The sequence below is a fragment of the Trichomycterus rosablanca genome, chromosome 10 (assembly GCF_030014385.1).
Source record: "Trichomycterus rosablanca isolate fTriRos1 chromosome 10, fTriRos1.hap1, whole genome shotgun sequence".
In the NCBI taxonomy this organism is placed as follows: Eukaryota; Metazoa; Chordata; class Actinopteri; order Siluriformes; family Trichomycteridae; genus Trichomycterus; species Trichomycterus rosablanca.
The window spans coordinates 5,374,929-5,400,502 of record NC_085997.1 but is presented as its reverse complement, the minus strand read 5'-3'; the positions used below and the strand labels follow the sequence as shown (position 1 = coordinate 5,400,502).

The 25,574-nt window shown below is 41.3% G+C and overlaps 2 protein-coding genes across 3 annotated transcripts in view; one reads left to right on the top strand and one right to left on the bottom strand.

Moving 5' to 3' along the window:
• plxdc1 (plexin domain containing 1) overlaps nt 1-25,574 on the bottom strand; it is a 31,838-nt gene that overhangs the window by 2,186 nt on the left and 4,078 nt on the right. For both annotated transcript variants that reach the window (XM_063002792.1, XM_063002793.1), the window contains exons 2-11: nt 15,005-15,159; nt 9,307-9,450; nt 9,139-9,208; nt 7,350-7,472; nt 4,483-4,601; nt 3,488-3,587; nt 3,306-3,401; nt 1,606-1,687; nt 1,457-1,517; nt 990-1,116 (exon numbers count right to left, since the gene is read on the bottom strand). In XM_063002792.1, coding sequence (XP_062858862.1) covers nt 990-1,116; nt 1,457-1,517; nt 1,606-1,687; nt 3,306-3,401; nt 3,488-3,587; nt 4,483-4,601; nt 7,350-7,472; nt 9,139-9,208; nt 9,307-9,450; nt 15,005-15,159 — 1,077 coding nt within the window. The remainder of the gene's footprint in view (nt 1-989; nt 1,117-1,456; nt 1,518-1,605; nt 1,688-3,305; nt 3,402-3,487; nt 3,588-4,482; nt 4,602-7,349; nt 7,473-9,138; nt 9,209-9,306; nt 9,451-15,004; nt 15,160-25,574) is intronic.
• LOC134321188 (dickkopf-related protein 3-like) overlaps nt 6,433-25,574 on the top strand; it is a 45,655-nt gene continuing 26,513 nt past the window's right edge. Inside the window, exons 1-4 of the mRNA XM_063002794.1 lie at nt 6,433-6,499; nt 7,360-7,537; nt 9,180-9,241; nt 9,334-9,505. The gene's annotated coding sequence lies outside the window, so the exon portion shown is untranslated. The remainder of the gene's footprint in view (nt 6,500-7,359; nt 7,538-9,179; nt 9,242-9,333; nt 9,506-25,574) is intronic.

Here is a 25,574-nt window from a genome sequence, read left to right as displayed (position 1 = left end):
CCCGGACCGTCGGTAGGTCGCTTTGGATAAAAACGGCCACTAAGCCCAGGCGGCGCAGCGGGATATTCTGCTTGCGCACCAGCACCGAGTTTCTGAACTCCACGGTTGCCACTGGTCGGCTGGGCGCCATCTGGCGGGCATAATTGGCAGTGCCTGCAGCAGATACTGATTGGCCACCGTATCTGCAGGGTGGGAGGGTGGGGGCCGGACTATGTGTGGGTGGGGTGGGTCGTCATACGCTGTGTAAGGACCCTGATTGGCGGAAGAGACTCGCATGGGCAAGAAGAGGAAGGCTGTGCGTGTGTCAAAAGAGGCGTGTGCAGCGACGTGCTCTCCTCGGATGCAATCAGGTATCTCTCAGCAGCGGAAGACAAAAATTGAGGCCGCTAAATGGCACAAACGTAAACGTTGCCAGGTTAGTACAGATCCCTCCTCGTCCAGATTGGTAGATTATTGGTGGTTTACTGAATACTGATTACTCTAGAGTAATTAATATACTTCCAAAAAAACTAACTGGGGAAATGACAACACTGCTATACCTGATACATGCACACCAGAACAACACACACTATGTGTTGCCCCACGTTTGTGTCACTGCGGTGCTGGTCCTATGGTCTCCTTTCCAATTATAATGGGGGTTGTGGCACGACAGAGTGTACAGAACAGTAGGTGTAGCTTATAAAATGATCAATGAATGATGAATGAACATAGCAGATAGGTGTTTCGAATAACAGTCTTAGTAAAAAACAACTTTTTGTCCTGGAACACTATGAATTTGACTTGACAGAATAGAACAACATATACATACAGAACAGTGCAAGTACAGACACTATGAAGCAAAGCCACAATGCCATGCATACAGATTCCATAAGAAACATAAAACAGTTTTAAAGTAGTAATAAGAATAGGAAATATAAGACGATCACAGATTCATTGTGAAAATAGATTATATACAAATGTATTTTACAATGTGGGACTCAATCGCTCACCCTCAGTAGCAGGGCTGCCTGGCCGGCCTGCGGGGGGTGGCGTGGCTGCGGAAAAAGACGTGCTGTATGGGTTCATGGAGCTGTCCGTACCTCCATGATTGTAGTCTTCACAAACGGCGTCCTTTGCCTGGTGTGGACACACAATAAAAATAATTGTTTTTAGAATGTTATAGTTAGGACTTTATAGTAAGAAGTATGTAAATACTGATTCATCTGACTATTGTACACATTTTTACTGCGTGATGGTCCATCACGTATGCCTCCAAGCCCAGAGAACTCGACGCTGCTTCTGGACGTGGTACATAAGGCTTCCTTTTTGCACAGCGGCATTTAGGAATGTAACTCGATATTGTAGTGCTTGACATTGTACAGTAGATTTGCAATTCTTTAAATCGTTTAATGATATTATGCACTGTAGAGGGAGAATTACGCAAACCCCTAAAACAGATGGTCAGATATCGTTCTACCTCCTCCGAGCACCCGTAGTCCAACCATTCCTGCCTGTGTCTGTCTATCCCATCCGAGCACCTGTACACACACAGTATATAGTATGTAAACCTCTTTGTTGCTATAGAAACACATAAGCTGGATCGTTTGTGCAACTTGGAGATGGTACCTCTGCAGGACGTTGCACCATCCGCAGCCTGAAGTGAGGTTGGAGTGGAGACACTGGTCACAGCTGGTGTGTTGGAGGCAGACTTGAGTTCACCAACATGGAAAAGTGTCGAGACAAAATGTAAGCAACACAAAGTTACATTTTTTATGCATCTTTTATTGTATTGACAGTCTATCTTATTCATTCTGAGGTGGGATAGTTGAGTATTAGCATTACTACAGATACGACTACATTACTACTGACGTTAACCTCCACTCCTGACCGAGGAGAGCCGCGATTGTCACACCCTGATCACATTATCCCCCATCTCTGTGCAGGCCCCATCAATCAACCAGCAGAGGTCAGAATTGTATCAATTACGAGGAATCCCCTCAGGCATTCTCCCTGCGAACAGGTCAATCATTGCATTGTTCGCTTAGGCGCCCAGCCTGCCGGCAGCAGAGCTGAGATTCGAAACAAGTTCGTGTGCTAGCGTATTTATAACTATGGCCCATTCACATTTGTATTAATGTTTTCCCATGATAAATTCTTTATTTATCGTCATAAATGTGTCATGATCAGACACACTAGACAACTTTCAAAGCCATCCAATCGCTGTACTGTTTACACTACGCAACCCGATCCCCTGTGATCTGGATCTTTAATGCCTGTTTTAACACTACACGATAGGGATGTACCGATACACTCTACCCACGATGCGATGCGATTCACGATACTAGGTATACTCAAATAGATAAATACATTTGGCTGGAAAATTCCGAACCTGGCAATCCTGTAGTGACGTCAACCAGGCGAGGTGAATAGCGCCAGCGCCCTCTGCTGTTTAAAGTGAATATCGATTCATTATACATGTAAACCGATTTGAATCGTTACACGTGTGAATCGATTTTTAACTGTCTTGTGGTGCATCGTTACATCCCTAGTACACGATGTTTGCCCTGATGTTTACTCAGGGCTCCAAAATCGCCTCTCGATTGCCTGAACCTGTCTGCGCTTCAAAATCTTCTAGTGTGCTAAAACTGTGTAGCATAAACTTAACCTAGGATTAGCTTTTCTAAGATGTGCTACACATTTGGGATGTAACGATGCACCACAAGACGGTTAAAAATCGATTCACATGTGTACCGATTCAAATCGGTTTACATGTATAATGAATCGCTATTCACTTTAAACAGCAGAGGGCGCTGGCGCTATTCACCTCGCCTGGTTGACGTCACTACAGGGTTGCCAGGTTCAGAATTTTCCAGCCAAATGTATTCATGAGAGGATACTTTCTTTATTTGTGTTATTCATTTATTTTTTTAATGTGGAATTTATTTCATTTCAGTGAAATGTGCAGCATTGTTTTGCATAGTTTGTACCTACCTTAGAAATAAAAAGACATTCATTATTTAGATAAATAAAAGATAAGCACAAATACAGTATTGTATTTTTAATTTGTCTTCGATTTAATTTTGATGTTAAATTTTTCAAAATATCGTATGGTGAACCCAGTATCGTGAATCGCATCGCATCGTGGATCGAGTGTATCGTTACATCCCTACTACATATAGGAGGCGCCATAAAGCACCACGTAAAAACATGCGGACCCAAGTGTAGAACCTAACCGAGACAGAACAAGAAACTGTGATAAAAAAAACCAACCCAAAACAAACAGAGTGCTTTCAAGTGCTTGTGCATGTACTGAACCACACACTTACTAGGTAGTGGACTGAACATGAACGCAGATCGGTTTACGATCTCAGTGGTGTTGACCTCAACCCTGTTGTACTCGTAGATTGTTCTCCGTTTGGATTCTTTGGGTGTAAGCATAAAATCATTATACATACATTAGGCATAAAAATAATATTAATGTATAAAAATAAAGGATAAAAAGTCTGACCTGGAGATTGCTGGGAATTAATAAAGGCCATGAAGGCATCAGACAGACCGACCTTTACAGGGTGCTCAGTGGAGTTGATCTTCGCTACAGGTACAGCAACCTAATTTAACGTAATAAAGAAAGAGAGCCTGTGTGGTTGATCTGTGTATATATTTAATAGCTTGTAATACACTATTTTAATACACACTTTTTAACCTGCTTTCACCCTGTTCTTCAAAGGTCAGGACCCTCACAGGACCACCACAGAGCAGGTATTATTTAGGTGGTGGATCATTCTCAGCACTGCAGTGACACTGACATGGTGGTGGTGTGTTAGTGTGTGTTGTGCTGGTATGAGTGGATCAGACACAGCAGCGCTGCCGGAGTTTTTAAACACCTCACTGTCACTGCTGGACTGAGAATCGTCCACCAACCAAAAACATCCAGCCAACAGCACCCCGTGGGCAGCGTCCTCTGACCACTGATGAAGGTCTAGAAGATGACCGACTCAAACAGCAGCAATAGATGAGCGATCGGCTCCGACTTTACATCTACAAGGCGGACCAACCAGGTAGGATTGTCTAATAGAGTGGACAGTGAGTGGACACGGTGTTTAAAAACTCCATCAGCGCTGCTGTGTCTGATCCACTCATACCAGCACAACACACACTAACACACCACGACCATGTCAGTAACACTGCAGTGCTGAGAAAGATCCACCACCTAAATAATACCTGCTCTGTCGTGGTCCTGTGGGAGTCCTGACCATTGATGAACAGGGTGAAAGCAGGTTAAAAAATATTTATAAGTGCTCCTATATGGTAAGTGGAGCTGATAAAATGGACAGTGAGTGTAGAAACAAGGAGGTGGTTGTAATGTTATGGCTGATTAGTGTATATTTAGGATCCTGATTCTAAAATCTATTATGTTACTGCCAAGTGTTTTGGCTCTACAAGCAATTTCTTTGTAATTGTTATTCCACTTTAGCCAAACTGACACCCCACACTGGTACTTACATCTCTGTAGGCGAAGATGATGGTTCCGTTGCGATACAGAGCGGCCTGGAAGGTGAAGGCTCCTTCTCCCTCTCGGCCCTGCAGCCTCACCTTATCCCACTGCACCACAAACAACTGACCTAGAGGAATCAATGTTCAAAGATCAGATTAAATGTTACAGCTTGCACGGTTCTGTAATGTAGTGGACGTTTTGTACCACATGGTCATCTTACGCTATGACCATACGGATAATCCATTCAATAATTAATTTCTAAATATATTAATATATTTTATTCATTTTTACTAATTGTTTCATATTGTTAGTGTTGCGATGGGTCTGGTGTGTGAAAAAAACACTAGTTTCAGGATACACAATGAAAACAAAAAACTGAAGTATAAATGCTCGGTATGTGTGAGTATTATAATGAGTATTGATGAGTATTATAAAAACATTGTAACAGTTGTGTTGATTTATTTCTTAGTAATGCAGGACTTGGCACAATGTGGGATCGAACATCTGTACTGCTTACTGTGTTTGTATCTTAACCAAACTGAATCACAGCAAGTCTTCAACTAACAGCTATCATCACGTATATACAGTATATATACACACATGATGTTAGCTGTTAGTTGAAGACTTGCTGTGATTCAGCGATTCAGTTCAGTAAGTATATACAGTACATACACTCACACATCCCCACCCCAGCACACAGAAGCATGCTGGCACAACTGATAAAGTGAACGCCACAGAGAAACAGTTTCAGAGACCTGGGTTTGATTTTTGTTCCAGATTACTGTCTGTGTGGAGTTTGGCATGGTCTTCCCATACTATAATGTTTCCTCCCACATACCCACAGTAGTAGTAATAGTAGTAGTAGTAGTGCTATGCCCTACAATAGATGGCCTCCTGTCCAGGGTGTATTCCGACTCTCAAATCAGTCTTTTTTCACACACCAGACCAATCACATCAATGACCAAGATGAAACAGTTAGTAAAAATTAAGAGACCTTGGTTTGATATTTGACCCAGATTACTGTATGTGTGAATGTTATTTTTATGTTATTTTATGTATCCATGTTATAGGTTCTTTTTTAACAGGTCCAGTTTTCTCTCACATACCCACAGAAGAACACACACAAAAGGTAAATTAAAGGTATACTGTAAACTAAAGGTAGATATGGGATAAGGACAGGATGAGGAGGGATGACCTCCTGTCCAGAGTGTGGATACCAGTGTTTCTTCACGTACCAGACCCACCGCATCAATGACCAAGATGAAACCTTGGTTATGGACATAATCTCACTCACTCACTGACTTTCTTAACCGCTTATCCAGTTGGGGTCTTGGGGGCGGGGGGGTGCTGGAGCCTATCCCAGCTTTTCAGTAACACCCTGGACGGGGCGCCAGTCCATCGCAGGGCAGACACACATACACACACCCATCCATTCAGTGTCTCCAATTAACCTGACTGCATGGTTGGTTTTTTTTGGACTGTGGGAGGAAACCGGAGCTCCCGGAGGAAACCCACACAGACATGGGAGAACATGCAAACTCCACACAGAAAGGACCCGGACCCAGGGCCTTCTTGCTGTGAGGCGACAGTGCTACCCACCGAGCCACTGTGTCACCCTGGATATAATCTATTAACTATATTCCATCTTCTAGATGAACTTAATTAGGGTAATTTTTTGGTCTGTTTAAAGTCTATATGCCAGGGGTGTCCAAACTTTTTTAGTTGGGGGCCAGATGGGGTAAAATACACAAACACAGGCCACAGACTCTTTTGTAATAAAACAAATATAAATATATCAGACCTATTTGATTACTAACAATTCCATTTCCTTTTTATTTGTGTGACTTATTATATTATATATTATTTAAGTTTATAATTCTAATAGGAAGATTATTATACTTCTTTAAATTAGACATACCCTTTTCCCAGCACGTATTGTGAAATCTTTAGCATTTGCTGTTTTGTTGTGGTTTCTTTGGAGCCGCCATGTTTACCCAAAAACTCGGGAACGTTCATGTAATTAATGTAGGTGTAACTTTAATGTTTGGAATGTTTTAGACTTGTTTTATCCGATAGCGACACCCAGAGTCCAAATAGTTTAATTATTTTTCAAAAACCTGCTTAATAGTGGGCAAACTTTATTTTTATTTATAAAATACCTCAGAGCCGTTGCAAAAATGCTAACAGGCCGCAAATGGACCTCGGGCTGTAGTTTGGACTCCCCTTGAAAATACCCATTCCTGGTAGATTCTTAGTTTAAATGGCCAGTTAAGATTACAAAAGTATGGAGGCGTACTGCTGCCACACAGATGGAAAAAAAAGTCGTCAGTATGTCGTTATAATGACAAAGTATCTCGTTATAACGAGAAAAGTTAATTTCCTTAAAATGCTGAGGTGTTCACATTAGAGACTTCTGAGGTGTTGCTTGTAAGTTGTGCTTTGTTTTAGAGTAGATTACTAATGCCACACAGATGAAAAAAAGTCGTCAGTATGTCGTTATAACGAGAAAGTATCTCGTTAAAACGAGAAAAGTTAATTTCCTTAAATGCTGCGTAGCTGACGGAAGCGTATGACGGAGGTGTTCAAATTAGAGACTTCTGACGTGTTGCTTGTAAGTTGTGCTTTGTATTAGAGTAGATTACTACTACTACTACACAGATGAAAAAAAACGAGAAAAGTTAATTTCCTTAAATACTGCATAGTTGACGGAAGCGTAAGATATCTTAGACATTCCTAACGAGCACTATTCCTAACGAAGAATCTTAACGACATCCTTCTCTTGTTATAACGACATACTGACAGCTTTTTTTTCCATCTCAGGTACAGTTCTATTTTCTTTATAACCAACATTTCTGTCCTATTTCCCATCACTTACCATCGTCTAGATAGCGGACGGTGGAATTTCTGGAGAAGCTGGGGTCAAAGTTGGCCATGAGTGGTGCGATGTACTGGGTGGCTGTCAGCATCCGATGTGTAACCTCACCGGTGAAAATAAACCCTAAAGAAATGAAAGGTCAACGTAAGGGCCATTAATGAAGACAATTCATCTGTCTACAAGTATAGGTACAAAACACAAAACTTTAAACACCATGGGTCTGTCTGAAAACATAGTGAGCTGCCTTGCTGCCTTGCTGCCTACCTGGGCTGCCTTCTAATTAGACATCAAACTCATAAGACTTTATTCAGACGCACTACTTTATTTAGACAGCGATTACGGCAATTACGTCAACGCAGTTTTCACTTACCAGTGGGCTGAGGTGGCACAACTCGCTAGCATGCCAGCTAACATTTCCCTTAGTGTACAAAAATGGTTAAACTGTCACTGACAAGCCTGAATTTGCAAAAATGACACTTGTACACCTTTATACATAGAACTTGTCATATACATAGAGTTTGTCATTTTTTGTGAGAAAAGTTGTGCCGCACTGAATGCTGGGATTGCCTTCAGCACTAAGTAAGCATCGGACGCTCCCTCGTTATTCAGTCAGATTATCGCTTAGAATTAAGTCACCTCAACAGGCAGCATTTTAAGGTGTCCAAGAATTTAGACGTCCTCTATTCAGGATCGTGTAGGTTGACGTAAAATGCCGACTATTTAGAGAGCTCGCTAGGTTTTCAGACAGACCCTGTAAAAGTATATCATACCATATACTAGAGATGCAGACACAGTGACTTTAGACTCGACTCAGACTCGTTTCAAATGACTCGGACTCGACTCATGACTCGCAAAAAAATGACTCGTAAAGAGCAAGAGTCCCTAGCATCAGCCTGTGTTAACATTAGTTACGTGTGACAATTATATATATATATATATATGAAGCGTCGCTCCCTACTCCCTACACAGTTTGAAGTTCACTTCATTTGAACATTTCCGTTACCTTTAGATTGGAATCTCACTTAAAATGGTGGAATACCCTACGTAGTGCACTTCACAGGAACAACTGGGGTGAATGGAACGCTCCTACAGAATTGGCGCTAATGGTTGAAGGAGCGCTTTCTAAACCAATCAGACCTTCTGATTTGAATTTTTAGTAAGAAATGCTGTTATTTGCATGTATTCAGTTTGCGTCACACAGACGATGTGTCAATAAAACGCTTGATTGGCTTTCTAACGAGTCCGTGTTTTACTGCACAACCGGGAAAAGTTTGGAGGTTTTTAATTATAAGCACATTTAGAAAATAACGGAGTATATTCCTAATGGGACACACGGTTATAAATTTAATAGCAACTGGAAGAACATAAGCTCAGGTAAGCAGTGGTTATGATCGTGCGCTTTTGTTTTGCAATGAAAACAAAACGTATCAGTTTAAGCTTTTAACTGGAACCTTCTTGTTACGGAAATTACATTTATTTGCACAATGACTAGGAAAGTAAAGGCACTAAGTAAAACGTCAAAATACAGTCGCTAATCTGTTGTTACGAGGGGGATAAAAAGCTAAATGATACTTGTTAGGTGCAGCCTAAGTTCAACTACACAGACGTCCCTTCTATAGACATAGATCAGACAAGGTCAGAGTTTGAGATGCCTTTGTTCATTCTGAGTACTTCAAGACCTGATATAGACACAGACATCTCTAGAAGAGACTGAAAAAGTCAAAACGTCCAGCACCATAAGTATATGGACATTCAAAATATCAAACATATATTGTGTAGGGTTTTTTACCTCCTGTTGCTATGGTGATTTGCCTCACTTGGTGTCCGTAGAAGGGGAAGTCGAAGGACAGAGCTACCCGCTGGACGCAAAAAAGAGAAAACAAGGTCAAGCGGTGCGTATTCCTCTGTATCTCTACGTGAATTTGTATATGTAATTTCTGGAGTGCACGTTTCTCACCGCTGCTTGTCGGTGCGTGTTGGACAGGATGCCGTGGACTCTGACTTGAGCCTGCTGGACCGAATTCAGATCCACCCAAAGCTCGGGGGTCCGTCGGTCGCCCGGGCCGAAGCTCTGCTGCGCGTAATACCTCTTCGAGTCCTCCTGGAAGAGTGGGAAAACAGGTGGAGGAAGAAAAAAAACAACGACGTTAAAAGAGGTAGGATAGGAAAAGTACTAACTACTAAAGATTTGAATTATGGGTGTCCACTTTTTAAGGGTGTCTGCATTCAAAATTCAGCTGCCCGCCTGGTTTTCAACCAACCTAAACACTGCTACATCACCCCACTGATGGTTCTCTTCACTGGCTTCCTGTAGCTGCACTGAGCCCCGAGCCACCAGAGGAACTCTGGTTTTTGAACCTGTTCTGTTCGAGTATCTTCTAACCTTGGTGTTTTTTAGAGAACCGGCCCACGTTTCCACCAGTTTCTGGGAGCCAAGAATGCATCATCAACGATGGGCGTTGCGCAATGAAAGTAGATCACCTGCGAGCATTTGTGCTGTTGTTACAGATGTTCTTTTTTAGGCAAAAAGCATCGACCAACTATTGGTGATCAGAAGGCGTAAACAGTGACTCATGTCTGTCTACATAGTTGCTTTCTTTAGTGCATTCACGTGAGAAGCATCGACTCTAGGCGCAAATAGCAGTTTTTTTGTACTGTCTGGGTCGGTTTTACCACATCATATCAAACAGTTTGTCTCATTGGAGGTGCTTAGCAAATATCAGCTGCAAATTGCTTCAAAATCAGACATCCCAAGTATCCCGGAAGTTCCGGGAGTCTCCCGCATATACATAGCGACTCCCTGATGCCCACAAGTCAGATAAAATCTCCCGGAATCTAGAACGAGCGGCCAAGAGCGACACACACACACATGCACGCAGGCGACACAGACTTTTTTCCCCGATCGCGTATTAAATCTGTGATCTGATATACAATCTAGCGCACTGTGTAGGGAACATAAATCAATTGTCTAATATACTGTCTAGTGCACTATGTAGTGAACATAAATCTATGATCGAATATACAATCTAGTGCACTATGTAGGGAACATAATTAATTATGTAATACACTACCTAGTGCGCTATGTAAGGAACACAAATCATCATCTAGTTATTCCTTTTAGTGCACTATGTAGTGAACATGAATGTGTTATCTAATACACTATCTAGTGCACTATGTAGGGAACATAAATCCGTGATCTGATATACAATCTAGTGCACTGTGTTTTGTCTAATTCACTATCTAGTGCACTATGTAGGGAACATAAATTCATATCTAAAATACTATCTAGTGCACTATGTAGGGAACCTAAATCCATTAACTAATACGCTACCTAAAGCATTATGTAAGAAACTTAAGTCTATTATCTAGTACACTATCTAGTGCACTAAGTAAGAAACATAAATTCTTTTCTAATATACAAACTATTGCACTGTGTAGGGAACATTAATCTATTATCTTTCACACTATCTAGTGCACTATGTGTTTGAGACGTGAACAGTTAGCTTAGTAGCTCAGTTAGCAGCTCCTGCAAGTTCTGTTATCACCCTTTTTTTGTTGGGGGGGGGTATGTTTTGGGTTGGGATCCGGGTGTACCTCCCTGAAATGAGTTTTTGCAACTTGGGATGTCTGCAAAATTCAATCAGGTGAACTCTAAAAGATGGAAGTGCAGCGTCCAACTCCATAGGAAACAACGGCACAGCAATAAAAAAACGATTTTGCAGCTTCTTAGCCCACAGATGACATCACGGTTCATGCTAAAAAACCTAGTTTTTTTTTGTGACAACTGGAACCTGTTTGGAACCTTTTTTTTGGCCAAAACAAGCTGAACCGGTTCAAAATCAAGTTTGCAAAAGGGGTATTAAAGAACTCTGTACCACACAACCTTCAAGGCACAGGTCTTGCTTGTCTTGATTCTTTACCCAGAACTCAAGGAAGACGGGCATCAAGGCTCTTCTTTGTACTAGCACCCAGACGACTGAAGTCCTTCATCACCTCTTTACTTTAAGTGCTTAAGCTGAGAACTAACCTTCTATACCACCCCGGTGGGAATCAGACGAGGCTGTGTGATACCGTCTGCCCCATAGTACCTGTGTTGTATCAGTACTAGGTGATGCTGTGTGTTCCACCCCGGTGGGAATCAGACGAGGCTGTGTGATACTGTCTGGCCCATAGTACTAGAAAAGGTGACGCTGTGTGTTCCACCTGACCCGTAGTTTAAGGATAAACAGTAAAGACGTCTGGGACGCCTGTCTATTTAAGACAGATATCATCGCTATATGAGCGTCATTGTGTGGCAGTAGAACTGGAACACTGTACTATTGGTGACGACCGGTAGTATAAGTTACTTTGTCTGCTGTCAGTCTGTGGGATAGTCTTAGTATTTAGTTTTGTAATTTCCCTGTTAATATGTATAATTAATCCCTTATAATAACGTGTATCTCTCTTGTTTTAATTTTATATTCTCTAAACTGTAGGGTATATTTTACTATATTTTCCTTTAGTTTTCATGTTCTTAATTGCTTATCTCTCTTGTTTTAATTTCATATTTCTTAAATTGTAGGGTATATTTTACAATATTTTCTTTTAATTTTTATCTCTCTTGTTTGAATTTCATGTTCTTAATTGTAACTAAATGTTTGCAAGAAGTCTTTCTGAGGTTCTAGATCTCAGGAATGTTTTAATGCTTTTAATTTTTCCTTATGTAAAGCACCTTAAATTGCCACTGTGTATGAAAGGTGCTATACAAATAAACTTGCCTTGCCTTGCCTATAGCGTCTTAAAAAATGCTACCTATTCCACTTCCAAGACTTGGTCTTTCTATAAGCCTACATCCAGGCAACAGAATGCTAGCAGGACTGTAACACACATACGCGATGCTTAAACGTGTAAGAAACGCTTCCAGTCCAGATCTTCACTTTGTTATTAATGTATTCTCTGGTTGAAGGTGACAGCGAGGCACAGGGGCGCTATATTATATTATATTATATTATATATATATATGGCTTGGTAGGTAGATAAAATAGAAAGTGGATCAGTTAGAAGCAGCAGTGTGTGTGCAGCAGTGCTCCAGATAACTGGCTTCGACCCACTTTCTCCGGACGCCCGCCCCAAAAGGGCTTCAGTTTTTTGGGAAAGCCTTCAGCTCCAGCAGGCAAGGGCAGGCCAACATCCATTACAGAGCTCATCCGTCTTTATATGTTTATGTATCAGCGAGCGAGAACGTCCGCTAGCGGATTAAAGGTCGGCCGGGGAACGTCTAAACAAACACATAAAGCGTCGGCGACGATTTGAAGAAATGATAATGACAGATATTCTAAATAAGGTTCACACATCTACATGTAAAAATACACACTGCTGAAAACCACAGGAAGCTTAAAAGCTCTTCTGGCAAAGCTATTGGGAAACCTGGTTTTAATTTGTTTTGAAGAGTGGGAAGCGTAACAGTGTATGGCAACGATTTGTACGGATGTGACTGTTAGGGATTAAAAAAAACACAGAAGAGCACTTAAATCAACCCACATATTTGTCTTCCCTTCACCGAGATATTTAAAGATCTTCCATCTCATTAACACACGGCCAAGGTCCCTCATCCGCTTCCGACCACACAAGGTTTTTATGATCTTCTGCACCTTGTTATTTCAGAGCGTGCTTTATCTGTAACTCACGGGGCCGAACGACCGGTTAATCAGTGCATCAGAGCGGTTTTAATGCTAAGCACTTGTTGAAAGAATGTTAACTGAAATCGAGTCATCGGCACATGTGAGGGAAGCACCTGCAGCCTGAACTAGAAAATAAGCAGCTTTCGGAAGAGGGAGGGGTAACGTGTGCACGATACAAGTCCTGCTTAAGTAAAAGGTAAGGAACGGGGGAAAAGGTAGAAAGAGAAAATACCGGGAATAATTGGAAAATAATAAAAAATGGGAATGTATATAAAAAAAAAATAATAATAATATAATTATAATAGGGAATAATTGGAAAATTATTTAAAAAAATTAGAACATATATATAAAAATAATAATAAATAATAATAGATAAGGGAAGGTAAGGAAAGGCAAAAAAGGCAGAAAGAAAAAATACAAGAAATAATAAAAAATGAGAATATATAAAAAATAATATTATTAAATAATAATAATAATGTAATAATACTGTATAATTATAATAGGGAATAATTGGAGAATAATTTTTAAAAAATAGGAACATATATAAAATAAATAAAAAATAATAATAAATAAATAAAGGTAAGGAAAGGCAAAAAGACTGAAATAGAAAATACAGGAAATAATTGGAAAATAATAAAAAAATTTGAACCTATATATAAAAAAAAAAAAAATGATAATAGGTAAGGAAATGTATGAAAAGGCAAAAAGGCAGAAAGAGAAAATACAGAAAATAATTGAAAGATAATTTTAAAAAATTAAAACATAAAAAATAAATAATAATAATAAATAATAAAAATACACAGAAAAATAAAACGTAAGAAAAAAAAACCAAAAACCAGAAAGAGAAAATACAATGAATATTGAGGGGGGGGAGGGGGAATTAGAACATGTATAGAAAAAAATATTATAAATAATAATATAAATATAAAGAAAAATAAAAAGTTAGACAAAAAGACCAGAAAACATGATAAAGAAAAAAGGCAAAAAAGCAGAAAGAGAAAATACAGGGACTAATGGGAAAATAATTTTAAAAAATGAGAACATATAAAAATAATAATAAATAATAAAAAAAGACAAAATAAAAAGAACAATAAAAAGTAAGAAAAAAGACCAGAAAACATGATAAAGGAAAGAGAACATATATAACAATAATAATAAATACTATTATATAATAAAATAAAAATAAGAAAAAGACCAGAAAACATGATGAAGAAAAGGCAAAAAGAAGAAAGAGAAGATATGTGGGAAAATGAGAACATATATATAAAATAATAATAATAAATAATAATAGGTAAGGAAATGTAAGGAATGGCAAAAAGGAAATACATAAAACAATTGGAAAATAATGTAAAAAATGAGAACGTTTAAAAAAAAAAAAATAGAAAAAATAATAATAAAAAGACACAGAAAAAAGGAAAAAAAGACCAGAAAACTAAAAAAGCAGAAAGAGAAAATACAGGAAATATTGGGGAAAAATGAGAACATATATAAAAAATAATAAATAATAATAAAGAAGACAGAAAAATAAAAGGAAGAAAAAAATACCAAAAAAACAAGCTAAAAATTATATTAATAAATAATAAACACGTAAGAAAGAAAGAAAAATAAACAGAAAAAAAGAATAAGAAATGTGAACAACAAAAAACAATGAGTAGAAAAAAAACCCCAAAATAAATAGAAATAAAAACAAAAAAGATATTAAGAGAAACTATTATTATGACACAAAAATGAGACAATAGGAGCAGAGCAAAGAATTAAGGAAAAAAAGAAAATTGCAGAACTGTAGACGAGCTACGATTCCAGAAATAACACAAGAAGTAAAGGAAAGCAGAACATGTACAGAGCTGAGAAGAGAGTAACATATGTAAGGAATATAATAAATACAAAAAGAAGAGAAAAAGAATAAAGGAGAGGAAATGAGACAATAGAAAAGGGAACGAGCAATGAGGAACAGAGAGGGAGGAGAAATAAAACAAGAGAACATAAGAAACTCACCACCACTTTAGTCAGTGTGTCGATGGCCAGGCCTGTATTCGCCTCCTGGCTGGTTCTGTTCTGGGTACTTCCATCCGACTCCTGCTGCTCTCTTCTGACTCTCTGGACATCTGATGCACCTCCATGTGAGGTCACCGACTGTCCAGACAGAGGACCTGAGAACAACACAAAATAATAATACACAGGGTAATCATTTATCTTCTTACAACAAGGAACATTGTCCTCGATTACAGAAATATGAGCGATTGTTTATAATTTTGGGTTCATCTTAATGTAAGAGTGGTTTGGGATCAGATGTAATCCTTTGTATACAAACAGTTATATTATAAATATAGTTTAATTTAATATAATTAAAAATAACTTTTTTATGTAACACTTACCAACAAATATTTGAATTCCAGAGGAAGTGAAAGCCTAACTAAACCGCTAAGCCCACTGAGCAGCTGAACTACAGCTGACAAAGTAATAAATTCTAGTGAAAAAATACCTCTGAAATAATAAGTTATGGTTCAAATCATGAGGCAATCCTGCTGCGTGTCTCCCTAAAATGAGAGAAGAAATTATGGGTCTGACTGAAAACCTAGTGATAGACGCATTTTACGTTATTATTCGCTAACCCACGCCCCCTCCGACACGTGGGCAGCAGGCCACATGCATCTTATCACCCACACACTGACGAGTGTTGTGCCACCTAGCATTGTGTACGGAGAGACACACCCTAAGAGCACTCCTTCCTCATCTCCGTGCAGGCGCCTCTAATCAGCCAGCAGAGGTCGTAATTGCACCATTCTGACAGAGAGAGATCCACATCCGGCTTAGTCCAGCCCACCTGAACAACCGGCCAATCGTTGTCGTAATCGGCAAGGCAGAGCTGAGATTCGATACGATGTATTCACCTGAGCGGCTTTCTTAGATGTCTTAAAATGCTGCCTACTGAGGTGCCTTATTTCGAAGCGATAATCTGACTAAATAACGAGGGAGCTGCCTAGGTAGGCAGTAGGCAGCAAGGCAGCTCAGTAGGTTTTCAGACAGACCCAATATCTTCTATTGACTAAATAAATATGTTTTGTTTTAATGAATTGGATCATTTTAAAGGCCCCTAAATGTCTTGACCGTCATCCAGAGCACTGTTGATGGTTCCCTAAACACTTTTTTATTGTTGTTTTCACTGGTGCCACAATTTCTCTCCTTCCAGAGAACAATATTCATGTTGTAAACGTTTATGGCGCTAAATAATTCAGGTTAAACGATTATTATAGCTCCGAACAAAACATCAGAAGGTTCTTCAGGGAACCATAAATGGGTTTTCTATGGCATCGCTCTCAACAATCTTTGCCAGAACCCAGAACCGAAAACTCGTATTAGCTATGTGGGAACACATGAGGGTCTCCGTTCACACGTTCTCTATTGGGGACAGGTCAGGACTGCAGGCAGGCCAGTCCAGTACCCGTACCCTGTCCTTCCGCAGCCGTGCTTTTGTAATGTGTGCAGCATTACAAGTGGTTTTGCATCGTCTTGTCTTGGAAAAGACGACGTCTTGAAGGCAGCACATGTTGCTCTAAGATCTCGATGTACTTTTCTGCATTAATGCTGCCATCACAGAAGTGTAAATGACCTTTGCCAAGGGCACTGATACACCCCCATACCATGACACACCCTGGCGTCTGGATGGTCCTTTTCATCTTTGGTTCCCAAAAAAGACCTGGAATGCTGATTCATCTGACCACAATACACGTTTCACACTGTGTGACGGTCCATCCTAGATGCCTCCGAGCCCAGAGAAGTCGACGCCACTTCTGGACATGGTTAACATAAGGCTTCTTTTTTGCACAGTGAAGTTTTAAGTGGCATTTGTGCATGTAACTCTGTATTGTAGTGCTTGACAAAGGTTTACCAAAGTAATCCCTCACCCATGTGGTTATATCAGCTATTGTTGAGTGGCGGTTCTTGATGCAGTGCCGTCTGAAGGATGGAAGATCACGGGCGTTCAGGTTAAACTTGCACCCTTGGCCTTTACACACTGAAATTCCTCCCGATTCCTTGAATGGTTTAATGATATTATGCACTGTAGAGGGAGAATATGCAAATCCCTTCCAATCTTTCTTTGAGGTTCATTGTTTTTAAACATTTCAATCATTTTCTCACACATTTGTGGACAAACTGGAGATCCTCTGATCATCACTGCTCATCAAAGACTCAGCCTTTCCTGGTGCTGCTTTTGTACCAAACCATGATTCTGATTTGGGGTTGTATTTCCATGTCCTAGAAATGTAACCTTGCTTTTAGTATAGCACAGGATTAGCGTAGCAGTGTCGAGCATGGGGCTGTAAAGCCATGTTAGCAAGAGTAACCCAGTTAGGCATGACCCGCTCTGACGAAATGAGGTCTGTGCCACGTTTGAGCAAATAAATCACATCTGTGCCACTTTAAAGCTTGTAATATAGCCATACAAACATCTGCAACACTTGTGCAGTATTTGTGCAATATACAACATTGGGGAAGGTGGTAGCTTAGTGGGTAGAGCTTTGGGCTATCAATCTGGTTCAAATCCAGACTCTGCAGTGCAGCCACTGACGGGCCCTTGAGCAAGGCCCTCAACCCTGTCTGCTACAGGGCCGCTGTACAATGGCTGACCCTGCATTTTGACCCCAGCTTCTAAACAAGCTGGTGTATGTCAAAAAGGAATTCCATTGTACAGGTGGTGGTGTATTAGTGTGTGTTGTGCTCGTATGAGTGGATCAGACACAGCAGCGCTGCTGGAGTTTTTAAACACCTCACTGTCACTGCTGGACTGAGAATAGTCCACCAACCACAAATATCCAGCCAACAGCGCCTCGTGGGCAGCGTCCTGTGACCACTGATGAAGGTCTAGAAGATGACCAACTCAAACAGCAGCAATAGATGAGCGATCGTCTCTGACCTTACATCTACAAGGTGGACCAACTAGGTAGGAGTGTCTAATAGAGTGGACAGTGAGTGAGTGAACACGGTATTTAAAAACTCCAGCAGCGCTGCTGTGTCCGATCCACTCATACCAGCACAACACACACTAACACACCACCACCATGTCAGTGTCACTGCAGTGCTGAGAATGATCCACCACTCAAATAATACCTGCTCTGTAGTGGTCCTGTGGGGGTCCTGACCATTGAAGAACAGCATGAAAGGGGGCTAACAAAGCATGCAGAGAAATAGATTGGCTACAGTCAGTAATTGTAGAACTGGAGCTGATAAAATGGACAGTGAGTGTAGAAACAAGGAGGTGGTTTTAATGTTATGGCTGATCAGTGTAGATTGGAGCAGAAATTGGACAAAAGGAACTGGATTGGCTATTGTCCCAGCTACTCAATCCACCAGCAAGAAGTAGTTTCAACTCTCAGATAAGAACCAACAATGGGAAACTCAGTACACTCGTACTAGACTAGACAAGGTTTAGGAGTGTGTTTATGGGAATTGTTGACCATTCTTCCAGAAGCACATTTGTGAGGTCAGACACTGATGTTGGACGAGAAGGCCTGGCTCACAGTCTCCACTCTAATTCATCCCAAACGTGTTCTATCGGGTTGACGTCAGAGATCAAAGTTCCTTTCACTGGAACTAAGGGGCCGAGCCCAACTCCTGAGAAACAACCCCACACCATAATCCCCCCTCCACCAAACTTCACACTTGGCACAATGTAGTCAGACAAGCACCGTTCTCCTGGCAACCGCCAAACCCAGACTCGTCCATCGAATCGCCAGACGGAGAAGCGTGATTCGTCACTCCAGAGACCACGTCTCCGCTGCTCTAGAGTCCAGTGGCGGCGTGATTTACGCCACTGCATCCGGCGCTTCGCATCACGCTCGGTGATATAAGGCTTGGATGCAGCTGCTCGGCCATGGAAACCCATCCCGTGAAGCTCTCTACGCACCGTTCTTGAGCTAATCTGAAGGCCACATGAAGTTTGGAGGTCTGTAGCGATCGACTCTGACAACTGACAGCTGACTGTGGAATATTTAGTAGTGAGGAAATTTCATGACTGGACTTGTTGCACAGGTGGCATCCTATCACTGTAGGAGCTCCTGAGAGCGACCCATTCTTTCACTAATGTTTGTAGAAGCCGTCTGCATGCCCAGGTGCTCGGTTTTATACACCTGTAGTCATAGAAGTGATTGGAAGTGAGTAAATACTTTTGGCAATATAGTGTAGGTCTGGCAGATGGGTATGTGCCACTACTAATTTAATAGTTCCACGTTTCAGTGTCCAGTCTAAGTTTGGATTTGTGGCAGAACACATAAGTATAGGCATTTAGACACAAGTATGTTCTCTATGAAGGACATCAGAGTCCGCTCATGTTTTTATTTAGCTCGCTTGGCTTGGTGCATTCTTACAAAACCACATTAAAGACACAGTTCTTTTACAACTGCTACAGCAAGCAAAACACTTGTAACCAGGCTGTACCCACTTTGCAGGAAGTCCATGTCCCAAAATATAATAACCAGGCAAGCACCTAGGCATGCAGACTGCTTCTACAAACATTAGCAAAAGAATGGGTCGCTCTCAGGAGCTCCTACAGTGATAGGATGCCACCTGTGCAACAAGTCCAGTCGTGAAATTTCCTCACTACTAAATATTCCCACTTTGCAGGGAGTCCATGTCCCAAAATATAATAACCAGGCATGCAGACTGCTTCTACAAACATTAGCGAAAGAATGGGTCGCTCTCAGGAGCTCCTACAGTGATAGGACGCCACCTGTGCAACAAGTCCAGTCGTGAAATTTCCTCACTACTAAATATTCCCACTTTGCAGGAAGTCCATGTCCCAAAATATAATAACCAGGCAAGCACCTAGGCATGCAGACTGCTTCTACAAACATTAGCGAAAGAATGGGTCGCTCTCAGGAGCTCCTACAGTGATAGGATGCCACCTGTGCAACAAGTCCAGTCGTGAAATTTCCTCGCTACTAAATATTCCCACTTTGCAGGAAGTCCATGTCCCAAAATATAATAACCAGGCAAGCACCTAGGCATGCAGACTGCTTCTACAAACATTAGCGAAAGAATGGGTCGCTCTCAGGAGCTCCTACAGTGATAGGATGCCACCTGTGCAACAAGTCCAGTCGTGAAATTTCCTCACTACTAAATATTCCCACTTTGCAGGAAGTCCATGTCCCAAAATATAATAACCAGGCAAGCACCTAGGCATGCAGACTGCTTCCACAAACATTAGCGAAAGAATGGGTCGCTCTCAGGGGCTCCTACAGTGATAGGATGCCACCTGTGCAACAAGTCCAGTCGTGAAATTTCCTCACTACTAAATATTCCCACTTTGCAGGAAGTCCATGTCCCAAAATATAATAACCAGGCAAACACCTAGGCATGCAGACTGCTTCTACAAACATTAGCGAAAGAATGGGTCGCTCTCAGGAGCTCCTACAGTGATAGGATGCCACCTGTGCAACAAGTCCAGTCGTGAAATTTCCTCACTACTAAATATTCCCACTTTGCAGGAAGTCCATGTCCCAAAATATAATAACCAGGCAAGCACCTAGGCATGCAGACTGCTTCTACAAACATTAGCGAAACAATGGGTCACTCTCAGGAGCTCCTACAGTGATAGGATGCCACCTGTGCAACAAGTCCAGTCGTGAAATTTCCTCACTACTAAATATTCCCACTTTGCAGGGAGTCCATGTCCCAAAATATAATAACCAGGCATGCAGACTGCTTCTACAAACATTAGCGAAAGAATGGGTCGCTCTCAGGAGCTCCTACAGTGATAGGACGCCACCTGTGCAACAAGTCCAGTCGTGAAATTTCCTCACTACTAAATATTCCCACTTTGCAGGAAGTCCATGTCCCAAAATATAATAACCAGGCAAGCACCTAGGCATGCAGACTGCTTCTACAAACATTAGCGAAAGAATGGGTCGCTCTCAGGAGCTCCTACAGTGATAGGATGCCACCTGTGCAACAAGTCCAGTCGTGAAATTTCCTCGCTACTAAATATTCCCACTTTGCAGGAAGTCCATGTCCCAAAATATAATAACCAGGCAAGCACCTAGGCATGCAGACTGCTTCTACAAACATTAGCGAAAGAATGGGTCGCTCTCAGGAGCTCCTACAGTGATAGGATGCCACCTGTGCAACAAGTCCAGTCGTGAAATTTCCTCACTACTAAATATTCCCACTTTGCAGGAAGTCCATGTCCCAAAATATAATAAACGCGTCCAAAGGGACGCCTCAATTCTCATCTGTACGTGAAATGTCTTAAGCTTCGGATTTACCGGCTTATAACGCAGCTGGCATCAGGAGGGTTGAAGACAAGAGGCGAAAGCAGAGAATGTGTGAGAACAACATGACCCTGCGTTCTCTGGTTTAACATTTAGGACAAACTCAGCCAAATGACTGTGACTCTCGGTGATTTACAACTCTCTTGGTCAGATGGTTGCATAAGATGCGTCTGAAAAGAAATAATGTTGTGAAATGAGACTACATGATACGACGGAGACAAATATCATTTTATTGCTACATTTCCGTGACTGGCTTTCTGCATTAGGGGTCGGTGGGGTCGCTGTGGAGCAGTGACATTATTAAGTCAAGTCAATAAATGTTATACTTTATACACTTATCCTCACTGTCCATTTTATCAGCTCCACTTACCATGTAGAAGCACTTTGTAGTTCTACAATTACTGCCTGTAGTCCATCTGTTTCTCTGTATGCTTTGTTTGCCAGCTTTTGTGCTGTTCTTCAATGGTCAGGACTAGAGATGGGACGATCGATCGGCTACGAATCGGTATCGGCCGATTTTTAATCACAATATGCTATCGGCGATCGGCCGATATTTCCTAAAAGTATCCGATCCGATCGTGTGATATATAAAGACCATGTTAAGTTAACAGCTCAGTGGATTGATCCAGACTTTGAGCTACGAAGCACCAACCATCACATCACCATTCATCAACCATCGTACAGAAACCATCGTGAAAGCTCTTCATGACCTAAAATAACATCATTAACGTTGTGCATCATACATACGATGTAATTTTGCTGATTGAAATATTTACTTCAAAAAGATAATTCAACCCGGTCACATCTGAGTCGATTCTATCAGCACGTTATATAAACTCCTGGTTCACTTTGGTAAATCGTGAGCGGTTCTTACTTGTGATGTAGATGAGAACAGAAAAACGTTACAGAGCCAATCCGAGGCAAAAGTTTATTCATTACCAAATTCGTTAGTTCAGGATCATCTGCTGAACTTTTAGAAAACTTTTAGCTCCTTAGACGGAACGAGTCTGACTCGGTTACAGATCTGTGGTAATAGCAGTTTAATGAAGCTTTTTAATGAAGCTTTTTAATGTAAGAGAGTCACACAGAATGTTCTGTAGTAGCTGGTGTTTATTTAAAACCACGACATTTAATTAATAACAGTAAACACGGAGAGATAACTGAGAAGAGAAACTTACGCTTCACATAAAACGAATCAACTCATGAATCAATGAATCACTTATAGCGATACTGTGAACAAAGCGTCTCTTCTAAAGGCACAAACACACACACACACACACACACACACACACGTGCGCTGCTCCGGTTTATCTTTACTGTGAGGCTCTTTTTAAGTTTATTTACTGCTAATAAAATGGACAGTGAGTTTAGAAACAAGGAGGTGGCTTGAACCAGCAATCTTATTACCCTAACTGCCGAGCTAATAAATACATTAAGTCCCACTAACTATTACCAATTTGCCATGTTGGACCCCTGAGCAAGGCCCTTAACCCTCAATTGCTGACAGTAGTAGGTAGTTGGTGACAATTGCAAGTCGCTTTGTATAAAAGCGCCTGCTAAATGCCACAAATGTAAATGTAATGTAAATGCCGGGCAGTCACAAACGCATTTCACTGCCAGTAGTACCGTGTACGACTATGTCTGTGACAAATAAACTTTGATTTGATTTGATTTGACAGATCAATCGTTTGTTCTTGCTACAGAACAGGCGACTTACATCAGAAAACATCAGGATTAAAAATTAGATTCTGAAACAAAGTAGTATTTTGTTGTCCCAGTAATTAATAGCATGTGTTTGGTGCCATGTTTTACTCCAGGCTAAATCAAGAAATATTAAAGGATCTGTGTGTTCTAGTGAGGTAAATCCTTATTTAAAAACTCACTTTGGCTGAAGACTTGGCAGTAAATCTTCACTTTCCAACTGTCAGAACAACAAGTCCCAATATTTATAGTAGTGTCTGGTATTTCAGATCAAAAAAATATCTCTCAACAAACCACAGACTAATAAAATGGATAATCAATAAGTTCTAGTGTTTTTTAGAGCTGTCGTCCCTGGATCACAATGAAGAACGAAAAACTGATGATACCAAGCGATGATGAAATAATGATGTAAGATATTGAAGCTGGACACTGGAAACGATTATTCATACATCTGTAACAGAACTACACCGATCAGCAATAACATTAAAATCGCCTCCTTGTTTCTACACTCACTGTCCATTTTATCAGCTCCACTTACCATATAGAAGCACTTTGTAGTTCTACAATTACTGACTGTAGTCCATCAGTTTCTCTACATGCTTTGTTAGCCCCCTTTCATGCTGTTCTTCAATGGTCAGGACCCCCACAGGACCACTACAGAGCAGGTATTAGCGCTCCTGGAGTTTTTAAATACCGTGTCCACTCACTGTCCACCCTATTAGGCACTCCTACTTAGTTGGTCCACCTTGTAGATGTAAAGTCAGAGACGGGCGCTCATCTATTGCTGCTGTTTGAATTGGTCATCTTCTAGACCTTCATCAGTGGTCACAGGACGCTGTTGGCTGGATATTTTTGGTTGGTGGACTATTCTCAGTCCAGCAGTGACAGTCAGGTGTCTGATCCAGCTCATTTGACATGATGACACTGACATGGTGGTGGTGTGTTAGTGTGTGTTGTGCTGGTATGAGTGGATCAGACACAGCAGCGCTGCTGCAGTTTTTAAACACCTCACTGTCACTGCTGGACTGAGAACAGTCCACCAAGCAAAAATATCCAGCCAACAGCGCCCCGTGGGCAGCGTCCTGTGACCACTGATGAAGGTCTAGAAGATGACCGAACAGCAATACTCAAACAGCAGCAATAGATGAGCGATCGTCTCTGACTTCACATCTACAAGGTGGACCAACTAGGTAGGAGTGTCTAATAGAGTGGACAGTGAGTGGACACGATACTTAAAAACTCCAGCAGCGTTGCTGTGTCTGATCCACTCATACCAGCACAACACACACTAACACACCACCACCGTGTCAGTGTGAGTGCAGTACTGAGAATGATCCACCACCTAAATAATACCTGCTCTGTGGTGGTCCTGTGGGGGTCCTGACCATTGAAGAACAATGTGAAAGAATGGACTACAGTCAGTTATATATATATATATATATATATATATATATATATATATATATATATATATATATATATATATATATATATATATTTAGAATGTAATAAATATAGCTGTAATACAAATGTCTACAATCCTCTGTGATCCCTCTGTCCTAAATTCAACCGTGCAATACATGCTCCACTTCAAACACATATGGTTCCACAGATCACCGAACACAATATTAGCTCGTCATCCAAGTCAGAAGTTTCGGATGATGGATTTATGGCAAACGAACGTTTTTCCACATGTGGTGGACACGAGTGGGATCTGGCACCCAGTTGCAGGCTGTAACCATGGTACCGGATCCCGAACGGAATCAGCTGCGTTTAAAAACAAAAAGAAGGGCCGAGAGAGATCATGGATGGGCGTGTGGCTAACGTCTTTGACTAAGAGAGCGGCTTGGATCTTGATCAGATGTGGAACGTCCTACCAAAATGAAGCCCAAAAATCCTCATGAGTCGGCTCTACACGAGGGTCCCAACCTCTACTGCTAAGGAGAGTCACGCACTGATCTCCATTATTCCCTGACTCATAAGCCAACCAGGGTCTGTATAATAGGTGTGTATATACTGATCAGGGATAACTTTTGCTCTTAAAACAACCCTGACCTGTGGAGGCATGGACTCCACTAGACCCCTGAAGGTGTGCTGTGGTATCTGGCACCAAGATGTCAGCAGCAGATCCTTTAACTCCTCTATGCTGCGAGGTGGGGCCTATATGGATCGGACTTGTTTGTCCAGGACGTCCCACAGATGCTCGATTGGATTGAGATCTGGGGAATTTGGAGGCCAAGTCAACAGTGCTTAGGTAGGTGGTACGTGTCAAAGTAGCATCCACATGGATGGCAGGACCCAAGGTTTCCCAGCGCCTCCACCGACTCGCCTTCTTCCCATAGCGCATCCTGGTGCCTTGTGTTCCCCAGGTAAGCGACACACACGCACCCGGGCATCCACGTGACGTAAAAGAAAACGTGATTCATCAGACCCGGCCGCCTTCTTCCATTGCTCGTGGTCCGGTTCCGATGCGCCCATTGTTGGCGCTTTACGGTGGTGGACAGGGGGTCAGCACGGGCACCCTGACTGTTCTCTGTGATGCTCTCTTCTTCAGCAATCTGAGCTACAGTAGCTCGTCTGTTGGATCGGACCACACG